At 43.3% G+C, this 23,963-nt stretch overlaps 1 protein-coding gene across 1 annotated transcript in view; it reads right to left on the bottom strand.

The window, feature by feature from the left end:
* Nucleotides 1-1,394: 1,394 nt before the first annotated feature.
* The window catches only part of LOC117526580 (complement C3-like), a gene marked incomplete at its 5' end in the record, with an annotated part of 127,466 nt that continues 104,897 nt past the window's right edge, over nucleotides 1,395-23,963 (bottom strand). Inside the window, 5 exons of the mRNA XM_034188639.1 lie at nucleotides 1,395-1,556; nucleotides 1,743-1,820; nucleotides 19,684-19,769; nucleotides 21,918-22,068; nucleotides 23,791-23,886. Of these exons, the coding sequence (XP_034044530.1) occupies nucleotides 1,395-1,556; nucleotides 1,743-1,820; nucleotides 19,684-19,769; nucleotides 21,918-22,068; nucleotides 23,791-23,886 (573 nt within the window). The remainder of the gene's footprint in view (nucleotides 1,557-1,742; nucleotides 1,821-19,683; nucleotides 19,770-21,917; nucleotides 22,069-23,790; nucleotides 23,887-23,963) is intronic.

Here is a 23,963-nt window from a genome sequence, read left to right as displayed (position 1 = left end):
GTGCTGCCATACAAGGCGCTCACTACACACTGGGAGCAATAGGGGATTAAAGGCCTTGCCCAAGGGCCCTTAGTGATTTTCCAGTCAGGTGGGGATTTGAACCCATGATCTTCTGGACTCAAGCCCAACACCTTAACCACTAGACCATCACCTCCCCTACAACAGTCATAGCCGCTGTCATAACAGCTGAATGACTGTTATGACAGCTGAATGCTGCAGCTGACTGATCGAATGTTATGACACCTCACGCAGGAGCTGTGGTTCCCGCTGTCCATCTGGACAGGTGTGTGCCATCTGCTTTTCATATGCTATTTTGTAATTGGTGCATATGTCCACATTTCCAGGTTGCCACAAACACCACCATAACATGAGTCACATCCATAATATACAGTAATCATGTTTGGAGTTAGTTTGGGTCTGTCTGGCTCACTTTGGGTGGATTGTTGCAACCCAATCAAAGTGCACCGGAGGTGCCGACATTGCACATTCGAGACATGCCAGCAGGATTTGACGTTCCTGACCATGGTGAGTTTCCCTCGAATGCGAGCAGACTGTTTCAAATGTTGTTTTGATGCCATGAGAACATTTTGAACACAGTCAGAATGCAATTAGAGTTCACCTCGACTGCTGTACAATATTTTTCCACCTCAACTGCACCTTGTTTGTTTTGAACATGTGCTAAACATTCGGGCTGGTCACAGGAATTTGCTTGACTGTTTGGAATACACACAGATTGCAGTTGGAGGTTTTCAAATGCACTTCCACTGTTCCGGAATGTACGTCAAATTTTCATTCGGATGGCATTTGGGCTCATTCGGCCTCTAGTATGATGGGGGTATAAACATTTGGTCTCACAAGTGTAACAAGTAGCCAAATGCAGTTGAATACAACAGACATGAAGAATTGATTCTCATAACAATAAGAATAATACTCATTCATTTCAGCTTGTACATTTTTTTTTCTCCTCAGGAAATTGACTTTTTTTATTGCTGATTAAATCTGATCATTAATGAGACTATGCAGCAGATCCTCAGATCCCTGTTTGTGCGGGTGGATTTCTCATTGATCTGCTACTCATGCCTCGAGGGTCCAGTTCAGAGAATGCATGTCTCCTCCTCACTAAGTACAGACGAGTGATGGAGAGAGCTGTGTTACTCTCTCATTTCTCTTCTGCTAGTATTCCCCTTATTTAAGTGCACAAGTAGTTTAAAAACACATCAGAAGATGAAAGGTTGGAACAAAAGCGTGTACATACTGTGAGCACTGCTGCTCCTGAGCCGGTGGCAGTAACTGTCACATTCTGGTTTATATCATTTATCTGTTGGAACAGACACATGATCAGCAGAAAGAAACACAGGAAGTGACACACAAGACGCTGTTGATCAATTAGGTTTTCAAACCTTTGATGTTCTTGTGGCAAAATGGCTTTGTTTGTTGAAGTAATACTTCTCAGGCTTTGATCTGCCTGGTAACATGATGTCCACATTGAGATCATAATCTGTTTCTGAAGCACTGACCCAGTAATCAGCTACTGCTTGGTACACCATTATGGTAGCCTAGTAGAGGCAGGGAAAAGGGGGGTTATCGTGGAGACAGATGCAAAGTCAAATTGTTTCAAAAGTGTGAACCCAGTAACCCCCCCCCCCCCAAAAAAAAAAAATCAAGTAAAATTCTACTGAACTGAGATAATGTAGCCAAATACAGTAGACATGCATAGAAAGAAGGAGAGAACAGTATGCTACCTGTATTGATCCAAATCCTCCTCCCACCCTTTGCTGTTTGTTAAACCATTTGACAATAGGTCTGGCATCTGCAAAAGCCTTTAAATGGAGAAAAAATGGAGTTGCATTGGATGGTTGACGTTTTAGTTTTAATGTTGTTTGTTGAGCTGTTTGGTTTTAGTTGTGCTGTTTTTCCCAACTCAAGAAGGATTGACTCATCTACTGGAGGTTTTGGAATTGGATTTCACAAAAGACAGTTGCTTCAGTTTTGATCTTTTTTCCTTTTTCTTTTCAATTCAACAGCACCATTTGCTTATAAATTGCAAGACGTAAGAGGTAGGCAAAACTTGAACTGACTAATTGATGGATGTTAGTTAACCATTAGGTGAAAAACCTTTAAAAGAAAAGAAGAAAAAAAAAAATAGTATTCATGCATTAAAAATGTGCAAATCTTGAAAAAAAAATCAGCAAATGTTTAAATACTAAGCACGAATAAGTAGATAAATGTGGAATTACAGTCCCTGCATATACAAAATGCAGTGAATCCAGAAAGCATTCACAGTGCTTCACTTTTTTCACATTTTATGTTACAGCCATATTCCAAAAGCACCTTAAGTGGATTTTGGCTCCTCTAGTGGGTAACTCAGACCACCATGTGGAGAACACACAACATTTTGTGAACAAGATCAAGGACCTTCAACTGGAGGCAGATGAAACTATGGTGTCATTTGATGTGACATCGTTGTTCACCTGCATCCCCACTGCTAAGGCCGTCTCAGCTGTGAGGCAGAGACTGCTGGAGGATGTGTCTCTACTTGAAAGGACCAAACTCACACCAGACCACATCTGCCAACTCTTGGAGATCTGTCTTAACACCACGTATTTCCTGTTTAGGGGGAATTACTACAAGCAGATCCATGGTTGTGCGATGGGGTCTCTGGTATCCCCCATTGTGGCCAATCTGTACATGAAGCGAGTGGAGAAGACAGCCTTGACGTTGTTCACGGGCATCTCTCCCAGTCACTGGTTCAGATATATCGATGACACATGGGTTAAAATCAAGCAACAGGAAGTTGAGGACTTTACAAAGCACATCAACTCGATGGACTCCAATGTCAAGTTCACACGTGAGGATGCCAGAAACAACCATTTAGCCTTCTTGGACTGTGATGTTATGATTGGACAGAACAGGCAGCTCCAGACAGGGGTTTACAGAAAACCCACTCACACTGACCAATATCTGCTCTTTGGCTCAAACCACCCCCTTGAACACAAGCTCGGGGTGATCAGGACTCTTCAACACAGAGCCCTACAGGTGCCCACAACTACAGAGGGAAAGGCTAAAGAACAACAACTTGTCTGGAAAGCCCTCACAATATGTGGGTACCCATGATGGTCCCTGGATAAAGTGCAGAAGTCCCAAAGAACAAAGAGACCAGACAGGAGATGGATACAAGAAGAGGAGTGTCTCTCCCTTATTTATCAGGAGCAGGGGAAAAACTACAGAGGATCTTCAGACAGCACAAAATCCCAGTTTACTTTAAACCTGTTAACACCTTGAGACAGAAATTAGTTCACACTAAGGACAAGATCCCTAGTTACAAACAGAGCAATGTAGTGTATTCTATCAGATGTAAAAAAAAAAAAACTGTAACGAACACTACATAGGTGAGACTAAGCAGCTGTTACACAAAAGGCTATACCAGCACTGCAGAGAGGGTGCCGGTGGACCTCAGTCTGCAGTTCATCTCCACATTAAAGACACTAACCACACGTTTGAGGACAAGGAAGTTAAAATCTTAGCCAGAGAGAAGAAAAGGTTTGAAAGAGGAGTGAAGGAGGCATTGTATGTGAAACAGTTGAAACCCAGCCTTAACCGGGGAGGGAGATGCTCAAAGTGCTTTACAATGATGCCTCACATTCACCCTGGAGTCAGGTTAGATGGGGAACATCAGTGCGCAGCCATTTTCAGATCTGTCCAGAGGTGTTCAATCGGATTTAGGTCTGGGCTCTGGCTGGGCTACACAAGGATATTCACAGAGCTGTTCTGAAGCCACTCCTTTGATATCTTGGCTGTGTGGTTAGGGTAATTGTGTTCAGGTTGAAGCATAACAGCATAGAGGCATGGCTGGAACTTGTTCGGGCTTCCTAGGAGGCCGTGGACCAAAAAGGCCATGTAGGTGGGACCAGTTAGTATTGGTTGATCACCCATCTAGGAGATGGAAAACTCTGAGTTCAAACCCGGTGTCGCAGACCGAACGGTCCCCCATAAAAATCGGTCCCCCCTGCCTTCACATTGCATGTGTCATTTCAGAGTGTCAGCAGCGATTCGCCGATTATTCCCTTGTTTCTGTAGGGGGACCGATTGTTAGTGGGGACCAGTCAGTCAGCGACACTGGACATAGTATCTCTTAGTTGTGGGCCCTCGGCCTGCAGCAAATTGACTAGCATAACTATGGACAGTAACTCAGAGACCAGCCCTCAGTACCCAGTAAATGAGGTACCAGGTGCCCTGGGTGATCATATATCTGAACCCCTGAGTTGTCCAGTGGGGAATCCAGCTGGGCCTGTCAGTAATACTTCAGGAACATCTCGTGCCCCACATGCGGGTAACTCAGAGCTGGAAAGGAATGCTGTGACTAAGGCTTCGGCTTCAGATGTTGCTAACTCTGACAGCAATTCTAAAGGGGATAATGTCAATCCAATGCCAGAAGGTGTGGAAGGACTCTCCCTGGAGGACAGTTTTGCCGTCTCCTCAGGGAGGCAGAAAAAGGAAAAATGCAAAAAGCAAAGGAAAAAGATAGGGTAAGGGACTTGAGATGATGCATCAGCACCCGCCCCTTTGGAGGTGGGAGCCGACCATGTGTCACCTCCTGGTACCTTGCAATGCGCCCCTGGTAAAGCTGTCATGCCCGCTGAGCATAAGTGAAAGTGGGCTGTTGACATTATGCCAGGGAGTGCTCAGCAGATCACAAAGAAATGAACATACTGTTATGTGTCGGACGCAGGATGGAGAACTGACCAGCGTTTGAAGGACCCAGTATAAAATAAGCAGAGCACGGTACAAAGGATAACTGAATTTAATAAACATAACAGTGACGTGCAAAATACAAACAAATGAGTGCGCGGTCTGGCGTGGTGGAATGCCGGTGTGCTCCCAGCAGCACTAACGGTCCGGAGCCAGAAACAGTTCGGACCCAAGGACCCCGCCGACACCCCCCAGGTGGTCGCGACAAACCGAGTCTGTGAAAGAAGAAACCATCATGTGAGTCCACACTCCACACACAGAGAGACCACTCAAAGGTGTACATAAACAGCAAACACTTCCTGGCTTAATCACTAATCAGCTTCCCACCCTGCAGGCATGGAACACCCAGTTCACATTCCTCACTGCAGTGGAAGCTGATTAAACGACTAACATAACAGCTCAATATAATAAGGTGTGAGGGACACCACATTTACTGACTGTACTTATGTTAGTCACAAAACCTAACGTACCTCAGGAAGTGTGCTGACGAGCGTGAGACCTCACCCCCTCCTCTTTCACAGACCATGGCATCAAACCTGGACGGTCTCTGCATCCATAATGATGGGATGGCTCTCAAGACGACGATCTCACCCGTCTGGTCACAAGGTCGAGTCTCTGGCAAACACACACTGTGCACTCCAGACTTAAATGCCACCATGCTCCAATCCATGTAGATGCACCACAACTGTGAGTCCTGACGAGCTGCACATGATCAGCCTCAGGTGATCAGGGTGAGGTCCTGATAACTCAGCCACACAGCCACTCAGTCCTAAACGCGTGCCACCTGGAAGGAAAAACAAAAGACAGAAACAGAAGACAGAAACAAAAGACAGCCAGGCACCCCCAACCATACAACAGCACCCCACCCTCACGGGAAGCCTCCCGGCGACCACACAAACCGGGCTCAGGAGAAACACCCCCATCCAGGGACCATGGCTGGAAACCGTATCTGCATTCGTCTCCAACAGAATCTTCATCTGACAGAATGGTTGACGTCTTCTCCTCTGACTGCATCTTTGCCCTTGTTTCTGTCAGTCAATTTGCACAGGTGTGGCCAGGAGTTCTTGAACCTGTGCGGTCAGCCTTTGTCCAACTATGTTCAAAGTCTGATTAGTCATAAAACAAAAAAGACAAACACAAACAACCAAACCCCCCCCCCCCCCCTCCCCAGAGGACCGTCCCATCAAACCCCGGGAAGAGGAGAAAAGAAAAACAACCCAAACTTAAGCTTGCAAATAAAAACGCTAACACCCACCCCCCCCCCCCCCCCCCCCCCCCCCCGCCGACGACATGTTGGGACCAACACCCCCCAGAGGACATCCCGCCAGCTCCAGGAGTAATAACCACAGCCGAGGTCCCTCTGGGATCCAAAGTCACCCACGGGGACTCCCAGCGCCTCCCAGAGGACCATTCCATCAAACCCCAGGAGACGCCCCCCCTCATGACCAACGGACCCAGCCCCGGCCGTCTATTGCTAGATGGACCCACAGCCCTTTCCCCCGCCAGAGGACACCACAGTCACACCCTGAGGGCGGAAACTGGGGGGAAAAACAAAAGGAAAAAACATACAAACAAAACAACCCCAACCCCACCCCCTCGGCGCAGTGGAAACTGGAAGCACGTCCAGCGTCACCAACCATGACTATACCCCAGAAGTCAACCGGGAGGAGTGGAACAGCGGTTATGGCAGACGGCACAAAACGGCACCACCCCTCCGACTTCCAAACCAGCCACCAGCTGCGGATATATCCCACTGCCCCAAACCTCAGCCATGCCGATGGCAGATGGCTCAAAGGCGCGCTGAAGCCGGAGGTGGAACAGGGAATCAACAAACAAAAAAAAACAACAACACCCCGAACCCCCCCTCCCAGGTGCAGAGGTTACCTGGGAAACGCCCAGCATAACCAAACTGCACCACTCCAGCAACGCCGACAACCTACGGCTCACACGGCTGGAGCCAGAGGAGAAGAGAGGGAATAAAAAATAAATAAAAAAGCTCTCATGTCTCTGGTAATGGGTGGAGACTTGCAGGTTAACTATCCTGGTGATGACCAGTGAAGACCTCTCGCTATTGCTGAGGCAGAGCACATTAGGGCTCGTCTGATAAACTGCTAGATGAGGTGCCCCCTGGAAGAGGGGGTACCCGATTTGTGATTTGTTCAGAATTGTTGATCACTGTTACACAGCTGTGAACAATGCTTGCTATGCCATCCACCACACTGCTCTGGGCGACTCTGACCATAATGTGGTCCACCTGATTCCTGCCTACAGGCAGAAACTAAAGCTCTACAAACTTGGAGTGAGGACATCTAAACTGTGGAGCAGTGAGGCTGTGGAGGATCATCAGGCATGTTTAGAAAAAAGGGACTGGGATGTGTTCAAGACTGCCACCAACACTCTGGATGAGTACACAGATGATGTAACTTCATATATCAGCTTCTATGAGGACTGCTGCATTCCATCATGAACCACAGTGAAATATAACAATAAACCCTGATTCAGTTCTAACCTCAGACAGTTGAGGCTGTAGAAGGAGGAGGCGTTCAAGATCGGTTTACAAGGCCAGGTTTAAAGAGTCAAAGTACACATTTGGGAATGTGGTCAGGGAAGCTAAACAGCTGTACTCTGAGAAACTCCAACATCAGTTCTCAGCCAACGACTCCACTTCTGTCTGGACCCTCATTCATGCTTTTGTCTCTTCTAGATTGGACTAATGCAATGTTCTGTTTTCTGGTTTTCCGCAGTCCAGCATTAGGGGTCTCTAATTGGTTAAAAATTCTGCTGCCAGACTTATGACATGAAGCAGAAAGTTTGACCACATTACACACATTTTGGCATCTCTTCACTGGCTTCCTGTCCCACTGAGATCAGATTTTAAGGTTCTGCTACTAGTGTATAAAACTGTTCACGGACTGGCACCTCCCTACCTAGCTGAACTAATTAAATCCTACATACCGGCCTGGGCTTTGCGTTCTCAGAGTGCAGGACTACTTTATGTCTCTAGGGTGAATAAAAAGTCTGCAGGTCACAGAGCTTTCTCTTATTGTGCCCCTGCTCTATGGAATGATCTCCCTGCATCAATAAAACAGCCAGATTCTGTAGAGACTTTCAAATCCAGGCTTAAGACGTACTTATTTTCCCTTTCGTATGTCTAGCATATTGGCATAGTACAGTAGTGTTCAGAATAATAGTAGTGCTATGTGACTAAAAAGATTAATCCAGGTTTTGAGTATATTTCTTATTGTTACATGGGAAACAAGGTACCAGTAGATTCAGTAGATTCTCACAAATCCAACAAGACCAAGCATTCATGATATGCACACTCTTAAGGCTATGAAACTGGGCTATTAGTAAAAAGAAGTAGAAAAGGGGGTGTTTACAATAATAGTAGTGTGGCATTCAGTCAGTGAGTTTGTCACTTTTGTGGAACAAACAGGTGTGATTCAGGTGTCCCCTATTTAAGGATGAAGCCAGCACCTGTTGAACATGCGTTTCTCTTTGAAAGCCTGAGGACAATGGGACGTTCAAGACATTGTTCAGAAGAACAGCGTAAATTGATTAAAAACTTGATTGGAGAGGGGTAAACCTATACGCAGGTGCAAAAAATTATAGGCTGTTCATCTACAATGATCTCCAATGCTTTAAAATGGACAAAAAAACCAGAGACATGTGGAAGAAAACGGAAAACAACCATCAAAATGGATAGAAGAATAACCAGAATGGCAAAGGCTCACCCACTGATCAGCTCCAGGATGATCAAAGACAGTCTGGAGTTACCTGTAAGTGCTGTGACAGTTAGAAGACACCTGTGTGAAGCTAATTTATTTGCAAGAATCCCCCGCAAAGTCCCTCTGTTAAATAAAAGACATGCAGAAGAGGTTACAATTTGCCAAAGAACACATCAACTGGCCTAAAGAGAAATGGAGGAATATTTTGTGGACTGATGAGAGTAAAATTGTTCTTTTTGGATCCAAGGGCCGCAGACAGTTTGTGAGACGACCCCCAAACTCTGAATTCAAGCCACAGTTCACAGTGAAGACAGTGAAGCATGGTGGTGCAAGCATCATGATATGGGCATGTTTCTCCAACTATGGTGTTGGGCCTATATATCGCATAACAGGTATCATGGATCAGTTGAGATATGTCAAAATACTTGAAGAGGTCATAGCCTTAAGAGTGTGCATATCATGAATGCTTGTTCTTGTTGGATTTGTGAGAATCTACTGAATCTACTGGTACCTTGTTTCCCATGTAACAATAAGAAATATACTTAAAACCTGGATTAATCTTTTTAGTCACATAGCACTACTATTATTTTGAACACTAATGTATTTTACTATGCTTTTTTACTCTTTTAATTCATTTTATTAGGAAACGGAGCGGGCCGTGGCCTCAGCTTTATTTAAATTCTGGTGAATTCTGGTAATTTTAGTGAAACTTAGGGCGAGTGGCTGGCTATCACCTTTGTATTTCTTCTGTTTTTTTTTTGTTCCTTAATGCTGACAAATTACACTGTATTTGTTGCAGGCCCGGCGCCAGAAAAAAAAAATATTAAGGGGGCGATGAGTTTATCACAGGGGGCGGGGTCGCCCCCCCCCCCCCCCAAAAAAAGTGCGCACCGGAGGGGACTTGCCTCTGAGCATATGTAATGAATCGGGTGCGCTCCTGGAAAGCTCGTGTATTTAGACTACACCATTGTAAGAGACTGACTGAGTAAGAGTAAAGAGTGATGACAGTATCTTTTAAATTATTATTTGAACGTTTAGACCCTCGGTCAAGTGATCTCCTGCGTACCAGAAAACCAAACCAACAACTGATCTGAGAAACGACACAAGACAGTAGATTAACCCCACATACAGCCCTCCATCACAAGCACAAACACAGCGCAATTGGGCATGACAGTCACACAACGGGTCAAAGATAAACCTTTCATGTAGATATATTTACAACAATAAATAACTTTTATCTTACCATAAAACGCCATATCTTAACATAAAATTCTGTGTGGAAAATGGATGCTAGCCTACCTCAGTGGACTCAGGATCCTTGCCCTCTGCCGCACTGACAAGCGCAACCCTCAAGGGCCTTTCATGGGCCTTTCACACTGAATATGTCAGATGCGTCAAAAATCGGTCTAAAAAGCATTATTTTCAATGAGACGCGTTGCTTTTTAGATGCCTCGTGTTAAAAGCCGAGCTAAACGGACGCTTCTGATGGGAGCGCGCATTACCACTTTTCGGCAGGCTAACGCAGTCAAAGTTCAATCCAATCCAACTTTCGATGCTCTAAGCTGTGACGTACCTTTGTGTTGTCCAATAGGAACGATGCGTCGGGCCAAAACACGGAAGACTAGTGGCAGAAACCACTGATCTCTACAAAACGGATTGGTGCAGAAACCACTGATCTGTGCAAAACATGCGTGTCACAGGACTGCTCATTTATGGAGCAGTTTTCTGAAGAAAAATCCTTCAAAATGTTTTTTGTTGTTGTTTGTTTCCTCAGAATTTCTGATTACTGTTAAAAAAAAAAGAGTTTAGAACACTTGGAATTAAAATAGCTAAATAAATCAATAAATAGTTCTTTAGAAACCTTTCATATGTAAATTAAAACCACCTGTTATTTCAGATTAATTTCTTGTTTAACATAAGGACATTTATTTTTAGACAAAATAACATGGAAATTTTTACATTTTTTTAAAGTCTGGTACATTATTTATATCTCATTTCAACCAGAAAGACACTGTAAATAAATACAAATGTTTATTATAAATGCAACAGGAAATAATATAACAATGACTGCAGTGTGATTGTAAAGTACGATTTCTGTGACATAAACCTCATGATGATGTTTTTATAGTCATTTCAACTTGTAATTTTGCCAAAATATGTAATTGCCTTTAATGTTGTTATCAGGACAGAGTCATTTCTAAAATATGAATTTGAGCGCAATAAGTGGAGCGCTTCTACCTGTGCAAATGTCTTTTGACTTTGATTTCGTGGACATTTTTAATGATCCGTTCATTTATTGTTAAAATAGCAAATGAAACAGCTTTTAAAAAAATAATAAAATAGTTGTTGTTGAAAGAGCCTTTTATTTAGAAGCAGGTGATGTTCTGCTGTATTCTTGGGACCAGATGAAGGTCTCTTCTGCAGCTTTGAACTCTGGTGGTGTTGCTGAAGATACTCTTGTCCTATTTTGAAGAGCAGAGATGTTTTCTTTCGACTGGACTTCGTGGTGTTCAGCTCATCAATGGAAGTTTGGTTGTCTGCACAGCAAATGTGTTGTATGGCTGGGGGGGCCTGGCTGCCTTTTGTTTCTGTCTTCTGTTCTGTCTTTTGTTTTTCCTTCCAGGTGGCTTGCGTTTAGGACTGAGTGGCTGTGTGGCTGAGTTACCAGGACCTCACCCTGATCACCTGAGGCTGATCATGTGCAGCTCGTCAGGACTCACAGCTGTGGTGCATCTACACGGATTGGAGCATGGTGGCATTTAAGTCTGGAGTACACAGTGTGTATTTGCCAGAGACTCGACCTTGTGACCAGACGGGTGAGATCGTCGTCTCGAGAGCCATCTCATCATCAGTGGATGCAGAGACTGTACCAGGTTTGACACCATGGTCTGTGAAAGAGGAGGGGGTGAGGTCTCACGCTCGTCAGCACACTTCCTGAGGTACATTAGGTTTTGTGACTAACATTTGTACAGTCAGTATATGTGGTGTCCCTCACACCTTATTATATTGAGCTGTTATGTTAGTCGTTTAATCAGCTTCCACTGCAGTTGAGTTATGTGAACAGGGTGTTCCATGCCTGCAGGGAGGGAAGCTGATTAGTGATTAAGCCAGGAAGTGTTTGCTGTTTATGTACACCTTTGAGTGGTCTCTCTGTGTGTGGAGTGTGGACTCACATGATGATTTCTTCTTTCACAGACTCGGTTTGTCGCGGCCACCTGGGGGGTGTCGGCGGGGTCCTTGGGTCCGAACTGTTTCTGGCTCTGGACCGTTAGTGCTGCTGGGAGCACACCGCAATTCCACCACGCCAGACCGCGCACTCATTTGTTGTATTTTTCACATCACTGTTATGTAATTAAATTTTGTTATCCTTTGTACCGTGCTCTGCTTATTTTACACTGGGTCCTTCAAACGCTGGTCGGTTCTCCGGGCTGCGTCCGACACATAACAAAATGTTCCTGATTGGGACAAATAAAAATATTTCTTTAAATATAAAGAAACACTAAACAGTTTATATATAAAAAAAAGGAAAAAAAAACGGGAAAAAAACAATGGAAAAAAACGTCCGAAAAAATAAGTTATTTAAAGTTGAGCTTTTGTGGTGTCTGAAAAAAGCTATAGCTTTATTTGGTAAAAATAAAAAAGACTGAACCATTTAGAATTTAATGCATTCACTCAGATAAACTGTGCTAAAAGACTTAGCTAATGTTAGCCGGTCATTAAACCTTCATAGCAGTTCAGTAAACGTGATGTTTTATTTTCCTATTCTCACCCCAATAAAGCTGCAGAACTAAACTCCGTTGGGCAAACTGGGACTTCGCATATATCCAAAAAGTGGGAGATTTCGGACTGAGTGGGTTTGCTCCATCACCTCGGCTGCCTGCCTTGCTCTGCCCAGTGATGATGCCTGAAGGTCGGCTTGTCCATGCGGGTCGGCCCGCTGTCGCGGTTCGATCGATATCCCACCAAGTCGTCAGTCCTCCCTCGGTCGGCGTCACTCCAAAAAGTAGCTGAAAAAAAGCTTCTCCCAGCAGGGTGATGGGAGAATCATTCTACTGCTGTTTTTTAAAGCTTTTTGTGGTTCAGGCGACCCAAATTCAAGATGGCGATCACTGAAATTTTTTCAGGTTGTGGAAACGGCCAGAGTGTGACGTGGCAATCCCTGCCCCCTTGCCGCTTCCAAAGCGACGCATCTGACGTCATGCGTCGGATGCGTCGACAGATTGGGACACGTTGACGGATTGGCTTAAAGTATTCAATGTGAAAGGCCCTTCAAGCTATCAAATCGCTTGAACACAGACACACGCCATATCCGTTTGTTTTAAAATTAATTACTTTAGTTAATTAATTTGGTTTATTTGTTAAATACGTGATATTTACCAGCAGAGGCTTGTTTTCTCTCACTATCACTTGTTCTGGAGCACAGCGGTGTTTTGCTGTATCTGTTAGCTGTTTAATCTGCATAGTTAGATTGATCTAGATAACTAGATAACGATTTATTTCACAGTTTAATCTTCACGTGCCTTAACTAAAGCACTCTCTCTGCTGAATCACCTCTAAATTATTTACACATTATTCACTTTGTGTGTTTTTAGGAATCCGCTAGCTTAGCGCAGCTATTAGCTCTTAGCCGGTTTAGCATGGCGGTTTCTCCTGTCTCTCCCGCACTTTTCTGCGCTGGGTGTGAAATGTTTAGTTATTCCTCGGCCTCCTTTAGCAGTAATGGTACTTGTAATAAGTATAGCCTGTTCGTAGCTTTGGAGGCCAGGCTGGGCGAATTGGAGACTCGGCTCTGCACCTTGGAAAATCCTACAGCTAGCCAGGCCCCTGTAGTTGGTGCGGACCAAGGTAGCTTAGCTGCCGTTAGCTGTCCCCCAGCAGATCCCGAGCAGCCAGGAAAACAGGCCGGCTGGGTGACTGTGAGGAAGAAGCGGAGTTCTAAACAGAAGCCCCCTGTACAACACCAACCCGTTCACATCTCTAACTGTTTTTCCCCACTCGGCGACACACCCGCCGAGGAACAAACTCTGGTTATTGGCAACTCTGTTTTGAGAAATGTGAAGTTAGCGACACCAGCAACCATAGTCAAATGTCTTCTGGGGGCCAGAGCAGGCGACACTGAAGGAAATTTGAAACTGCTGGCTAAGGCTAAGCGTAAATTTAGTAAGACTGTAATTCATGTCGGCAGTAATGACACCCGGTTACGCCAATCGGAGGTCACTAAAACTAATATTGAATCGGTGTGTAACTTTGCAAAAACAATGTCGGATTCTGTAGTTTTCTCTGGGCCCCTCCCCAATCGGACTGGGAGTGACATGTTTAGCTGCATGTTCTCCTTGAATTGCTGGCTGTCTGAGTGGTGTCCAAAAAATGAGGTGGGCTTTATAGATAATTGGTAAAGCTTCTGGGGAAAACCTGGTCTTGTTAGGAGAGACGGCATCCATCCCACTTTGGATGGAGTAGCTCTCATCTATAGAAATGTGGCCAATTTTATTAAACCCTCCAAATCGTGACTATCCAGGGTTGGGAACAGGAAGCAGAGTTGTAGTCTTACACACCTCTCTGCAGCTTCTCTCCCCCTGACATCCCCCCAATACCCCATCCCCGTAGAGACGGTGCCTGCTCCCAGACCACCAATAACCAGTAAACATCTATTTAAGCATAAAAATTCAAAAGAAAAAATAATATAGCACCTTCACCTGCACCACAGACTAAAACAGTTAAATGTGGTTTATTAAACATTAGGTCTCTCTCTTCTAAGTCCCTATTAGTAAATGATATAATAATTGATCAACATATTGATTTATTCTGCCTTACAGAAACCTGGTTACAGCAGGATTAATATGTTAGTTTAAATGAGTCAACACCCCCGAGTCACACTAATTGTCAGAATGCTCGAAGCACGGGTCGAGGAGGAGGATTAGCAGCAATCTTCCACTCCAGCTTATTAATTAATCAAAGACCCAGACAGAGCTTTAATTCATTTGAAAGCTTGACTCTTAGTCTTGTCCATCAAAAATTGGAAGTCTCAAAAACCAGTTTTATCTGTTATTATCTATCGTCCACCTGGTCGTTACTGTGAGTTTCTTTGTGATTTTTCAGACCTTTTGTCTGACTTAGTGCTTAGCTCAGATAAGATAATTATAGTGGGTGATTTTAACATCCACATAGATGCTGAGAATGACAGTCTCAACACTGCATTTAATCTATTATTAGACTCAGCTAGCTTCGCTCAAAATGTAAATGAGCCCACCCACCACTTTAACCACAATTTAGATCTTGTATATAGCATAGGAATTGAAGACTTAACAGTATTCCCTGAAAACCCCCTTTTATCTGATCATTTCTTAATAACATTTACATTTACTTTAATGGACTACCCTGCAGTGGGGAATAAGTTTCATTACAGTAGAAGTCTTTCTGAAAGCACTGTAACTAGTTTTAAGGATATGATTCCTTCTTTGTTATGTTCTTCAATGCCATATACCAACTCATTGCAGAGTAGCTACCTAAACTCTGTGAGTGAGATAGATTATCTCGTCAATAGCTTTACATCCTCATTGAGCACAACTTTGGATACTGTAGCTCCTCTGAAAACGAGAGCCTTAAATCAGAAGTGCCTGACTCCGTGGTATAACCCACAAACTCGCAGCTTAAAGCAGATAACCCGTAAGCTGGAGAGGAAATGGCATCTCACTAATTTAGAAGATCTTCATTTAGCCTGGAAAAAGAGTCTGTTGCTCTATAAAAAAGCCCTCCGCAAAGCTAGAACATCTTACTATTCATCACTAATTGAAGAAAATAAGAACAACCCCAGGTTTCTTGGTCTATTTGAAGAGTTTCAGTCAGGTTTTAGAATTCATCATAGTACAGAAACAGCATTAGTGAAGGTTACAAATGATCTCCTTATGGCCTCAGACAGTGGACTCATCTCTGTGCTTGTCCTGTTAGACCTCAGTGCTGCTTTTGATACTGTTGACCGTAAAATTTTATTACAGAGATTAGAGCATGCCATAGGTATTAAAGGCACTGCGCTGCTGTGGTTTGAATCATATTTATCTAATAGATTACAATTTGTTCATGTAATTGGGGAGTCTTCTTCACAGACTAAGGTTAATTATGGAGTTCCACAAGGTTCTGTGCTAGGACCAATTTTAGTCACTTTATACATGCTTCCCTTAGGCAGTATTATTAGAAAGCATTGCTTAAATTTTCATTGTTACGCAGATGATACCCAGCTTTATCTATCCATGAAGCCAGAGGACACACACCAGTTAGTTAAACTGCAGGAATGTCTTTCAGACATAAAAACATGGATGACCTCTAATTTCCTGCTTTTAAATTCAGATAAAACTGAAGTTATTGTACTTGGCCCCAGAAATCTTAGAAACATGGTGTCTAACCAGATCCTTACTCTGGATGGCATTACCCTGACCTCCAGTAATACTGTGAGAAATCTTGGAGTCATTTTTGATCAGGATATGTCCTTCAATGCGTATATTAATCAAATATGTAGGACTGCTTTTTGCATTTGCGCAATATCTCTAAAATTAGAAAGGTCTTGTCTCAGAGTGATGCTGAAAAACTAATTCATGCATTTATTTCTTCTAGGCTGGACTATTGTGATTCATTATTATCAGGTTGTCCTAAAAGTTCCCTGAAAAGCCTTCAGTTAATTCAAAGTGCTGCAGCTAGAGTACTAACAGGGACTGGAAGGAGAGAGCATATTTTACCCATATTGGCCTCTCTTCATTGGGTCCCTGTTAATTCCAGAATAGAATTTAAAATTCTTCTTCTTACTTATTAGGTGTTGAATAATCAGGTCCCATCTTATTTTAGGGACCTCATAGTACCATATCACCCCAATAGAGCGCTTCGCTCTCAGACTGCAGGCTTACTTGTAGTTCCTTGGGTTTGTAAGAGTAGAATGAGAGGCAGAGCCTTCAGCTTTCAGGCTCCTTTCCTGTGGAACCAGCTCCCAATTTGGATTAGGGAGACAGACACCCTCTCTACTTTTAAGACTAAGCTTAAAACTTCCCTTTTTGCTAAAGCTTATAGTTAGGGCTGGATCAGGTGACCCTGAACCATCCCTTAGTTATGATGTTATAGACTTATGCTGCTGGGGGGTTTCCCACTGAGTGTTTATTTTTATTCACCTCTTTTTGCTCTGTATGCACCACTCTGCATTTATTCATTAGTGATTGATCTCTGCTCCCCTCCACAGCATGTCTTTTTCCTGATTCTCTCCCCTTAACCCCAACCAGTCCCGGCAGAAGACTGCCCCTGCCTGAGCCTGGTTCTGCTGGAGGTTTCTTCCTGTTAAAAGGGAGTTTTTCTTTCCCACTGTCACCAAGTGCTTGCACATAGGGGGTCGTTTTGACCGTTGGGGTTTTTCTGTAATTATTGTGTGGCTTTTGCCTTACAATATAAAGCGCCTTGGGGCAACTGTTTGTTGTGATTTGGCGCTATATAAATAAAATTGATTTGATTTGATTTGATAGTATTGAATAACTAATATTTTGGTATATTTTCCAGTATTTCTTTTTCTTTCTTTTTTATTTTTTGATAACGCTCACATCCGAGGGGTTGAGGACATGAGGGGGCGTCGCCCCAAATGTCCCCTCGTGGCGCCGGGTCTGAAGAAGTTGGCAGGTCAAAGAGCCTTCGCTCATTGTGCACCTGCCCTGTGGAATAGTTTTCCTGCATCCGTGAGACAATCTGAGTCCGTGGACATTTTTAAATCAAGACTTAAAATGTATTTTTATTCTCTTTCTTATGAATAGTTTTTATTTTTCTTATGTGTTTATTCTTTTACTTGTGTTTTTTAATTATTTTTTTTATTATTATTATTTCTGTATTATTCACTTATTTTAAATTTTATTTCAAACTACTCAATGTGCTGTGCCTTGAGGCGACGTTTGTTGTGATTTGGTGCTTTTATAAGCTGATTAAATTGAATTGAAATTGAATTGAATTGTCTTTCTGATACTTGATTCTGCTTTTTTCTTTTCTCTCTGTTTGAGGTGCAGCTCCATCCAGAGATGGGTGTGGTATCTGTTCCAGAAACCCTCCTGTCCTGTGCACCAGCAACATTTCTTGTATGTTCGTTTTATGAATTGTTTTGTAATTTATGTCTGTAGCATGGCCCAAGCAGAGGGTCACCCCTTTGAGTCTTGTCTGCTTGAGGTTTCTTCCTCAGAGGGGAGATTTCCTTACCACTGTTGCCTTGGGGGTTAGTAAAGTTAGACCTTACTTGTGTGAAGTGCCTTGAGGCAACCTTGTTGTGATTTGGCTCTATATACGAGGGTAGGCTGAAAGGTTCTAAGGCTGACTATGATGCAGTTGTCGAATTGAACAAATTCAGGGTTATTTTTCTACATAGTCTCCCTGTAACTCCACACACTTCTTCCAGCGGTACTTGAGTGCTTTGATTCCCTTGGCATAGAAGCTTTCATCTTGAGAGTCAAAATAGTCCTCAACGGCAGCCATCACCTCATCATTGCTCCGATAGTGCTTCCCAGCTAAGTTTTTTTTTCAGGTTTGGGAACAGATGAAAGTCTGAGGGTGCCAAGTCAGGGGAGTATGGTGTGTGATCTACCAGTTCGAATCCACACTCGTGGATAGTGGCCATGGCCACTGTTGACTTGTCAGCTGGGGCATTGTCTTGATGGAACAGCACCCCTTTCGTCAGCTTTCCTGGTCGCTTCTTTTTGATAGCCTCACGTAACTGTCTCAGTAGGTTAGAATAGTACTGTCCATTTATGGTTTGTCCCTTTTCAAGATAGTCCACGAACACAATGCCCTTGCAATCCCAGAAAACTGAAACCATGACCTTCCCCACAGACGAAACGACCTTGGCCGTCTTTGGAGGTGGTGACCTTGGGTGTTTCCACTGCATTGATTGTTTTTTGTCTCTGGTTCAAAGTGGTGAACCCAACACTCATCCTGGGTAAGAAAATGTTCCATGTAATTGGCTGGATCCTCTTCAAATTGCGCCAAGTTTGCCTTCAACATGACTAGCCTGGTGCGTTCCTGATCAGGCGTCAGAAGATGTGGCACCCACTGAGCTGACATCTTTGACATTCCAAGTTCTTCATGCAGAATGTGTTCAGTTCTCTCACGGGATATTCCCACAACATCTGCTAGCTGATTAATCGTCAATCGTCTGTCGTCCATCACAATTTCATGAACAAGGTCAATGTTTTTCTGGGTTGTGGCTGTTGCAGGCCACCCAGACCTTGGGTCGTCTTCAAGGCTCTCTCTGCCCCTCTTAAATTCAGCTGCCCACTTCTGCACTGTAGATATGGAGGGAGCTTCATCCCCTAATGTAGCAACCATATCCGCATATCCGCATGAATGTCCTTGGGCTTTAACCCTTCTTATGCAGGTACTTAATTACACCGCGATGCCAGATTTTGTCCATTTTTGCCGTTTCCCTCTACCACGAACTTTCAAACTTGGCTATGAACCACAAACTACCTCACAACCTGGAAGAAAATAACACAGTTAGTCATCAGAAGAGTTCAACTTAATGCATGCCAAGTTTTATTGAAATGGCATTTCTCCTTTTCAGCCTACCCTTGTAAATGAAAAAAAAATCGAAATTGAAATTGCAGCACAAGCTAAACTGAAACACCACTTAGTATAAACCCAAACATGCATGACTGTTGCATGTGACGCATGTGTCCAATGTGACACGCTGTGCCATTTACAGTCTGGCGTGGCTCACCTGGGGGCCTCGCTGGTAATACTACAGCAGGCATAACTGCAAAGTTTCTGTGATGCTCTTAACATTGTTGGCATGCTGTAACATCACTGTAACATTTTCTGGAAGTGTCAAGGTTGTTCTGAAGTTATAGGTGTGTCATGATTATTTTTATACTTGTGACATGGTGCAAATTTGTACATCATCAAACTGTGCACTAGGTCACATTTGTAGGCAACTGTGATCTTCATGCACCAGTTTATTATGGTTGTAGACCTTGATATTCCGAGATGCCTATCTGTGAAAGTCAGAATGGGGCTTCATGGTACATCTGTATCTCCTGAAAGAAACTGTTAGAGCTAACTGTTAAAAAAAGTGTAAATAAAAGTCCACGTCACATTCAATTGATACATTGTTCGGAGACCTTCTCATTCAGAAAATGTACTTTGTATAATTTTATGTAAAAGTTATGTATTATGTATGTGTTGCATTGTGCATGCTCACCTTGACTTTGACCAGAGCCAGAAGAGAATAAGCTGTTGCTTCTAATGTGAAAATGCGTCCCCTAGGTACAGGCCAGTGGGTGAAATCTGAGGAAGACAAAAAATACTTTCATTTTTTCCCTGTACTAACCAAACGCTTTAATTAACAAGATTCAGCACAAGATGACATATACCCCTGGTCTCCACAAATTAGAAATACAAAGTGTCAGGGGATCACCCAAGTACATCCTTTTAGTAAATCTCAATGAAACTGGTCAACTGGTTTTTGAGATATTGTGCTAACAAGGGTGGCAATGACAATATTTGGAATATCTCACTGTGACCTTGAAATTGACCCTAAGGTCACCATAATCAACTGGTGTCAGGCGAACACCCGTGCACACCCTTATGCTAAAAATGAATGAAATTGATCAACTGTTTCTTGAGACTGTAGATCTTCTTATACAAAAGACCTGAAAGTTCAGCTACAATTTGCCAGAAGGTACATCTGAGATGCAAGCCTAGATTTTATGTTTTGGAGAAAGAAAATCCTCCGCTATACCAATTCATCAAGAAGCTGTATAATTGAGGATACAAAATGCAAAACATGGTAGAGAAGCTTGAATCTTCGACTGGACTGGGTTGCTTGACGCGAGGACGTTTCGCTTCAAATCGCAGAACGAAACGAAACGTCCTCGCGTCAAGCAACCCAGTCCAGTCGAAGATTCAAGCTTCTCTACTATGGAAACCACCTGGACAACTGAGAGCCTACACAGAAACAATGCAAAACATGCACTGTGCACAGTTTTTCCAATCATAGCCACAGAAGCCTATAACTTCTTATGGGTTGCCTGGTGTCTTGGTGGCTTTCCTCACTCTTCACTTTCTTGCACAGGCACTCCGATTTTGAGAATTGTCTACTCCACACAGATTTATCATAAAGAGCCATACTGCTTGCATTTCTTTATAAATTAAGTAAATAAAGTCCAAGACATATTCAGTGACTTGGAAATGTGCATGAAGAAAACTGGCAATAAAACTAATTATTATAATGGCTGTGATGCTACGTGCGCTCTGATTGGCTGATTACCGGTCGGATATTTTCCCATTTCGGGCCAGTTATCATGACAATTGATGCACAACGCGTATTTTTGTTACAAACCAGAAAGCTAAAAACACGATGAGAAAAATCAAGTCGGCCATGAACGTACTCCATAAATATCTGAACAGCATTGGAAAAAACACAAATTTAAAGCTTACCAACTACTAACGACTGGTACTTTGAAGGTAAGAAGGTAGGAAAGTAAGACAAGTGTTTTCCATTTGCAAAAACACAAATGTCTGATATCCCCGTACAGACCGAGCAAGCGAGCCGGCCTTTATTATTTACAGGTATTATACCAAAGTGCTCCAATACTTCTGCAACCTATCATCTTGGCTTTCATATTTGTAATTATTTTATATCAAGTTGTAGAGATTTGCTTTCTGTTTGAGTTTTAGATAGAGAATTGTAGAAATTTTTATTTTTGTATTTCTTGAATTTGAAATGGCATAAAAAATAAACTATGTCAATTAACAAGTGCTCCAATACTTTTGGAGGGCACTGTATGTGTGTGTCTCCCCCCCCCTTTTTTTTTTTTTTTACTTTTGAGGTGTTATTTATTCACTCTTCTTGTGAATGTGCACTGATTTACACACAGGCAGAATTCAGCATTCTTACATATGCAATTTACTCAATCTGGTTGTAGCTGCATCTGGTGTGGCACAATCATATGAACCAATCCTGCTAAAAGTGGCAAAAGAAATTTGAGAGAAAGGTAGTGGGTGAGATAACCAAGTCTGAAAGTTTGAAAGAGCCAAGGTGTATGTAAACTTCTTTCCACAGCTGTATATGCACAGTTAGCCTCATGAAGCTGTGCAGCATTGTTGGATACATTAAGATGATGGTCTAGTGTTTAAACGTTGGGCTTGAGACCAGAGGATCCTCGGTTCAAATCCCAGCCTGACCGGAAAATCACGACGAGCCCTTGAGCAAGGTCCTTACTCACCTATTTGCTCCCAATGTATAGTGAGGACCTTGCATGGCAGCACCCTGAGATCGGTGTCTGAGTGTGTCTGTGTGAATGGGTGAATGTGAGGCATCATTGTAAAGTGCTTTAAGCGTCTCACGAAGATGGAAAAGTGCTATATAAATATAGTCCATTTACCTTTCTGCTTATTTGAGAGTATGTTTAGAATATTGTTGTGTGTGCAAACCTAGAGAAGCAAACTTCTTGAGGACATCCCGGTTGAGTTTATTTTCATTGGCCAGAGCATATGATACCATCGAAACAGCATATGGGTTGTTCAGGCTTTTCTGGCGTCTTTCCAGATAGGATACAGCATTGTCAATGCTGCCTGGTAGACTCTGCACAAAACATAAAGATTGATGAAAAAGGCTGATAGCAGCATACAGTTTTTTTTGTAAGATCTGCCATGCTACATTTTGTGAGATAATAGAAATAAAGTGAATTATTCAGCAACTGAGAACAGATATATCATAATATCTGAGTGGTCAATATCAAACAAGGAAAAAGCTAAGGGCTCCTTTACATGTGGCTGAATTGCGCACAGAGCAGGAATCATACGTAATATGTGTAAAATCGGACCTGCCTCCAATGCCTTGTACACCTGTTGCTACAACTATTTGCGCACACCAGCAGCTGAAAGACAGAGTGTGCATTGTGACAGCCCATTCAATCCCTCTCGCGGCAGGTGTTTGCCAAATTCCAGGTAACACACACAAACATCTAACACCATTCGTTTGGGACTTAGAAAATGTGTGGCCATTTGTACTGTCAGCACGAAAATAGGGAGCAGACAATCACTTTTGAGCTGGCGGTGAAATTTTTCCAAGTGCCTACACGAGTGTGGTGTTGCAAAACAGCAACGCACATGTGGCGTGCCAGAGTGTCGGCTTCTCCTGCAGCACATGTGCCGTGTGTGTGAATCGCGTGTGTGTTGCGCCCCCCCCAATCCGCAACACGTGGCGGATGTGTTGCGGATTGGGGGAGAGAATAACTAAATAGCAGTAAAAATAAGTAAAATTAAATGATCACATAACACAGACACAGAGTGACACGGCGTGTGTGCTGAACTGACAGGGGGTGTGACCGCCGACAGCTGCAGCTGCAGCTCTGGTTCTGGACGTCACAGCTGGGGAACACGTACCACGTTTGGATGGACATGAACTTACAACTGTCCACTGTGTGTGTGTGTGTGTGTGTGTGTGTGTGTGTGTGTGTGTGTGTGTGTGTGTGTGTGTGTGTGTGTGTGTGTGTGTGTGTGTGTGCAATTGCTGTCCTCACGTGGACATACATAAAAACATATATCGCTGTTGGAATGGGCTGCAGGGAGCAAGAGCACGGCAAGAACACGTAGCAGTGATCTGAATGTCACGTTACCCATGTGAGCTCCGTTCCACATGACTCAGTGTCTGTCCTGCGGCGTGCCGTCCACAGGACACCTGTGTTGGACTGGACACACTCACAGGGCCAGCTGGACATGCCAGGGCAGTAGATGTGGACATGATAAGAGCCCACTGCTCCATTCATGTCATTTCATGACTGTGGCCATGGGTCATCTACAGAGGAACAGACGGTTCATACTTGTATTGTCCGCTTGATAAGTGGGATTCAATAATATATTTAATAATAATTCATTATTTAATTTAATTAATTATTTAATAATTTAATAATATAAATGTCACGGCAGCACAAATTTATTCTAATACGTTCTGTGATGGCTCCACAAAATTAAAAGTGAAGCGGGAGGGTTGGGGTGGTTATGGATAGGGTTGGGGGAAGGCGTAGGGTTAGTAATAGTGAGTTAAAAAAAACCCTGTCACAAAAATTTGATGAATTTCATGATGGAGCACAAAAACAAAATATGAGACCGGGCGGGATTACACATGCTCCAGCTGCTCGCATTGTGTTCTTGCTTAGCAGAGCACGTGTCCCTCCCGACGTCGGCTCGATGTTTTCGTGGTTCGCTCATACGAGCTGTTTCACTGTGATTCGCCCTGATTTGTACTTATTTGTACTATGTGTGAAGGGGCCCTAAAACAAATGTGAGCAGGTAAAGTACTTACACCAAGAATATCAGCACATAGAGTGCGAGACTCTTGCATAGCAATAAGGCAGAAGGCAGTCATAGAGGCATCCGAATCTATGCCGAGCACATCCCCCTACACACATAAATGCACCATTATCATTACTATCATAACTAACATCAATGTGCTTATATATACAATAGGAAAGTGGT

Source organism: Thalassophryne amazonica, chromosome 15 (genome assembly GCF_902500255.1).
Source record: "Thalassophryne amazonica chromosome 15, fThaAma1.1, whole genome shotgun sequence".
NCBI classification, from domain to species: Eukaryota; Metazoa; Chordata; class Actinopteri; order Batrachoidiformes; family Batrachoididae; genus Thalassophryne; species Thalassophryne amazonica.
The sequence above is the reverse complement of the archived record's forward strand: the minus strand, read 5'-3'. Positions and strand labels throughout refer to the sequence as shown.